The sequence below is a fragment of the Teleopsis dalmanni genome, chromosome 1 (assembly GCF_002237135.1).
Source record: "Teleopsis dalmanni isolate 2A chromosome 1, ASM223713v2, whole genome shotgun sequence".
Taxonomy (NCBI): domain Eukaryota; kingdom Metazoa; phylum Arthropoda; class Insecta; order Diptera; family Diopsidae; genus Teleopsis; species Teleopsis dalmanni.
The window spans coordinates 7,183,665-7,189,664 of NC_051846.1; the positions used below are offsets into that span (position 1 = coordinate 7,183,665).

General features: G+C 32.6%; 1 protein-coding gene across 1 annotated transcript in view; it reads right to left on the minus strand.

The window, feature by feature from the left end:
- LOC119686081 (division abnormally delayed protein-like) overlaps positions 1-5,023 on the minus strand; it is a 152,449-nt gene extending 147,426 nt beyond the window's left edge. Inside the window, exon 1 of the mRNA XM_038100581.1 lies at positions 2,633-5,023. Coding sequence (XP_037956509.1) covers positions 2,633-3,002 — 370 coding nt within the window. The 5' untranslated portion in view covers positions 3,003-5,023. The remainder of the gene's footprint in view (positions 1-2,632) is intronic.
- Between the last annotated feature and the right edge of the window lie 977 nt (positions 5,024-6,000).

A 6,000-nucleotide genomic window follows, 5' to 3' on the forward strand; every position in this document is an offset into this window, starting at 1 on the left:
GCACAAAAGATTTTGCGTAATATTTTTGTTTCATATACGTGCCCTAGCGGTATCCTTCTACATCACTCTTAACTAAATCAATATCTATTTAAATTCTCATGAATAACTTAAGTCCAGAGGACCTTAAAAAATTTGGTTTCAAATAAAAATAAATTATTAATAACAAATTTCGAATAAAGAAATCTAATGTCAATTGATTAAATTGAAAACTTCTTAAGACTTCAATGAAATAATTATTTAATCTATCAGAAAAAAATCGGATTTCCTTTTTTGTTTGAATTCAAATTTTCATTCCTCGTAAATCGTTTTAGATTTTTTCACTTTTACCTTGGCTCTATGTTTTATTTGCTTACAATTCTTTACCCTATAAATACCGAGATACTTTTTTATGTCTTTCAGTTTTCTATTTTCTGTGTTTTGTTTTTTATTTCTTGTTTTCATTGTTTTCAACTTTATGTGTTTCCAGTGATTTACTTTGCTCCTATTGACCTGACCTTCTCAATAATTTTCCAGTAATTTTTATCGTACTTTGATAAACTTTGTTTGGCAGTCTTGTTAATATTTTTTTCCCTACACTTGAGCAGCACATATACCATACAATCATTTCGTACTTTGTTCTTATTTTATGCAAACTTTTTAAGTGAGTTGGGCAATTTCTCTTTTATTTTGCTACTGGGAACAGGGCATGAGTGAGGGAAAGCGACAGAGAAAGAGAGAGAGGATGTAAGGCAGAAGTACCAGAGTTATTTTATACTATTTTTCTTTACCTTCTATAAAATTTTTATTTCGAACTGAAATACAAAACTTTAACGTTTTGTACTTCTGAACTTCTGAAGACTAAATAGCACAGGGAATGCATACGATTGGGGGTATGGCAGAGACGTCCTTTATAGTATCGAGTGAATGCAAATAGAAGTTGTGTAGATTTAACGAGAAGAAACAAAAGAATTGTGTAAAAATGTTGGAAATCGCCACTTGATGGCAGGAAAAACAACACTAAAATAGTGCAAAATGCAATACAAAAAACTTTTTCAGCTAAAAAACATGAAATGAAAAAATCAAAAATATCTGAAAAAAAGTGAAAAAAAGTGAAAAATTTTGTTCAAAGTTGACTTAGTTACGATAAAGTCAAATTCACTTTGGATTCGTTGGGAGCAGGGCGAGCCCTTCGCTTTTATTTGAATAAGTTTTGTAATTTTACAGTTCGGAACGGTTTCCGCACAGTTTCTAAAGGCAAAACAAAAAAAAAATAGGAAAATAAAAAAAAATAAATGAATAAGTTTCAATGAACACTTTTGGTGAATGAAATTTCATTTTCAGAACTCATCACACTCTGCTCTCCAAACTCATATTTTATACTTTATTCTTAAAGATTAATTAAAATAATTGACTCATCTGCAATTGGTGCTTTGTAAAGGACAATTTAATTAGCAAAGTACGGACTGATTATTTTGAGGTAAAACTTGCAATAGAAACTTGGAGGAAAGGAAAAAGTTAAAAGAGGACGAAATTATTTATTTGAAATTTAAAATTAATTGATGCTTGTGAAGCGTTGTCAAGGATGAGTCAAGAAAGTATTTAATAAAAATTTTTTTTTAATATTCTTAACATAATTGGCCAATATATCTAAGTGGTTCCAAAGGATCGCTATTCAATACTTTACAAGGTCTTAGAGTCCATTGCATCTCTTTATAATTACTAGATGCATCCACTTCGAGTTTAGTTTGTGCACTTGATTGAGTTCATTTAGTTTTCTAAGTAAGGATGTTTTTATGATACGTCTATTTCACATTTCAAAGTTTCTTATATCATTAAAGTAATTTATTTTCTTTTAAAGTTTTATAAGGTTTTAGATACCAATTTCATGTCCCTTGCAGAAAACAAACTGATCTTTTTAAATGGAATAAATTTAACTGCATATAGATTTTAAGAAATCTTTTAGTTTCTATTAGAAAGAAAATAGAAAAGAAATAGGATAGACTAAATAGGCTATCACACATATGAGATATGAATTAATGGTACACTTTGTGGAGAATAGCCGATATACAGAAGGATTTTTAAGATATAGACTTACTAAGTACTGTGGAATTTAAATAAATAATTAGAACAATCGACTTAGTGGAGAGCAGGCATTTAAGGTATAGTTTCTGTCGGAAAATTCGATTTTTGTTATAAATATAAGAAGTAATCTGTTGGAATATAAGTTCCTTTTTACTAAAAAGATCATTTGCATATACAATAAAATATTAATTAAAAATTATTCTATTGGAATAAAAGTTCCTTTTTACTAAAAAAATACGCCTATAGGCATACACCTTCTCATCCTTTCTTGCAATTTTTACTCGTAACTTATTTTAGAGAAAATAGCATATTATTTATGGATATACATACTCATATATAAAGGTTATGCATAAATCATTTATCTACGATTATTAAAGATAAAGGATTTTAAGCTCAAAAAGTTGCTTTGTTTAATTGCAGTTCAATTAACAAATCCATTGTTCACAACTAATACACAGGATCCAGTAATTGCATTTAAATTTGCAACTTACTCAACTACTGCAGAACACACAAATGGATAAATAATTATAGCCAAGCATTTATGGAGCCACAAGACCCTCGTCTCACTCACCTTTTTGTTCATAATTTCCATGCAATTTAATGTCGATTGATTCGAAGTAAGGTTTCACTGCTTCACATTGTTCACGCACATTTACATTTTTACTGCCAGAGTCGCGTTGCAGGCGGCTGCGACGATGATGATGAGAATGCCCAACACCATCAACGCCCGCATCAGCAATGCCATGTCCATGGCCAGCTAACAGCGTACCATGGTTATCCAAATTTTTCGCCGAAACTATTGGCACCGCGATAACGAGCACCAGAGCAGCAGCCAAGCAAAATGCTGGCAACGTCAAGCAGCAATAATTTGTGGTCGTTGCAGCGGATTTTTTCATTGCTTTGGAGGAGTTGCCACTGCTACGAACTGTGCAGTTGGCCATGGTGTAACGAAAAAAGTATCTATAAAACGGAAAACTCTACTAAGCGAAAATGTGAAATGTGCACTTTTCGTATTAGCCAACTTTCAACTGCAAATGCAGTTGAGTTGTAAGTTATTTGGTTGCTGCTGTATTTGTACGTATCTCAAAGATACTCGTTGCTGTTTTGTTGTTTTATTTCAGTTTTGCTTAATTATGTTTAAATAATTAACGCTGCCATTAACGAAACTGGTTGTAAGATAGCAGAAGACATTGAAAGAAATAATAAATAAAGTAATTTTATTTTATTTTTTTTGTAAAAGTTGTTGTAGAATTTTTGTAAGTTGATTTAGATACTTCTGTGTGCTAATGGCCGGAAGTTGTGCAGAACAAGATTTTTACAGATTTTGTATTTTTTATATTTGTATTTGTTGGAATTTTCACAAATTTTTTGTCATTAACACTTTCGCACTCCTGCACTTGATGATATGAGATACAAATCTGAAGTGGAAATATTTTTCCTTCAACACACAAACATATGAGCTGTTTGCAAATACACCGTTTTGTTGTTATTGTTTTAAATTTTTTTTATTTCTATTTTTGTTTGTATAGATTTTTTTTTTCGTCTAAAATCTTTCACGTGTAGCGTAAATTTATATTTTCAGTTGTCAATGCTATAAGAATACGCGCGCAACGCTGTCTTCGTGTTTGTAGATACGTAACTATAAGATACAATTTCCCGTTGCAAAGTAATTAGCAGAAAAACAGCTGTTCGGGGTCTGTTGTTTCACTGCAGGTTCAATTTCACGCTTGACAATTAATTTTTGAAAAATTTTTCTTTTTATATATATTTTTATTTACCGGCAAATTTATATACGCTCTGATTATAAGTAAATTTTCGAACAATTTTTTTTTTTGGTTTTTTAAAAATTATTTTGATGCACACATTTTCTGCGATATGCAAAATATACACGTAAATTATAAAAATAAAATTATGGTAAGCAAAAATTCAAGTTAAAAATTATGCGCACGATTGCGAAAAATAGCAAACAGCACAACGATTACAAGAGCAAAACACGTCAAAATACAAGATACAAGATACACCGGCAACAACAATAACAATAACAATAACAACAATGACAACGGCAGCGACAGCGACAGCAACAGCGGCTGCGGCAGGCGCTTCGCTTTTAGAATTGGTCAATCGACGTACGCTCAGACAGACAACGCCTTGTGGCTGAATGCAAGCGTAACTAACTGTCAGTGTCAGTGAGTCAGACAAACCACGAATTCGATGAGCTACAGATACACTGGCTGGCGCACAGATACGCACGCATACATTAAAGCGACCGAACGTACGCACATAACACACGAACACAAACACAAATGCCTAAACTTCAACAGCAGACAAAGCGGCAGTTCAGTGGAGTTTAATTTACCCCTTGCGTTCCGGCGTTTGTTTGTCGCCTGTCTCTTTGCCAAAACGACTTCGACACTTTATGCAATTGCAAAATGTTCTATCTTAAATGCGCAAAGTATCTCAGCTGCAGTTTGTATTATTTGCATTTGTATCTCGAGCAGCTCAAATCAATTCTCGTAAATGTGCAATTAATTTTTTATTTTTCCCTCGTTTTAAAATGTAAATTAGCTACTCGAAAAAATTGCTCAATCATTAATCAATTTCGAGTGCTGCGAAAATATCTTTCAAATGCTGCGAAAATATCTTTAAAATGGTGCGAAAATATCTTCAAACTTTTTCCACTTTAATTTTTTGAATTTCCTACGTATTTTTATTTAATTTTTTCTTTTGTTTTATTGACAAGACAATAAAATTCGCTTCAATAGTTCTTGACACAGACCGCTTTGATTAACACTTTTTAATTAATTTTTTTTTGTAATTTTACACTTTTTTTAAATTCGAAATTTGCATTGAATTTTGTTGGCTAATCAGAATTCGCGTTGAATTGAACGATTTTTGTTTGACGCCGTTCAGATAGAAATGCGCTCTTTCGCCGAAGACACTAGCACGCTTTAAATTCTCGTTCGCAACTAATTTTGTGGTTTCACAATCTGCAGATAGTTGCGCTGTTTGGTTCGGAATGGTTGCATCAAACGTGTGTGATGTAACCTAATGACTTGTTGGAAGTCCGATTCATACAAGTCAAGTTCGATCGAAATACCTTATTAAACAGTGGTGGCTAATACAAGTGTATACGAAAAATGTTATCAATGAATATTCTTGAATAGTATCTTATTGTATGCTATGTTGAATAGTACAGTATCTAATGTGATTCCAGGGATACCCATAAACCTAATGGTATATTGGATTTGAATTTAGAATTTAAGTAGAGTGTATTTCTTTACAATATATCTCAGTAATTAGATAAGAATAAATGCGTTTTCTAAACATTTTTGTTCTTAGGACGTGTGCGAGTTAGGCTAAGTTGATGCTAAACCAAATGGGAGATTTTTTGGGATTTTTTGCACTGCACACATTTAGCCATTTATCAACACGTATCGACACATTATTACATTATCGACACAATTTAGAATTTCCCTCATTTAGAACGCAACTTAGCCTAACTCGCACACGACCTTAATATCATAATCCTTTTGATTTTTGAGTTAATATCATATCATGGAATATGTTGTTGTTGTAACTCACTGGGACCTGTAAACAGATAACATAAAGGATATACATGACTATTACATTGGTGGGGAAGGGTCGGGGGTGGAATTTAATTGAACATTAACTCGAGTTCAGACGGAGAAACTTTGCCGTGAAACTTTGCGGTGGTCCAAAGGTCAATTAGATGGAGGTTTGTTTGCGTTGTAGGACAGGAGCACAGATGGGCGGCGTCATGGGGAGTAGAGCTGCAGTTTGGGCACACATTAGGAATAGATATATATGTCATAGAACATGATTAGACTAAATGACTACATTTTCTGAAACAAATTGTCATTTGGTGATGGAACGGCTTATGTTAAGGTTACTTGTTAGCTGGTTAATTGTCATTAGATG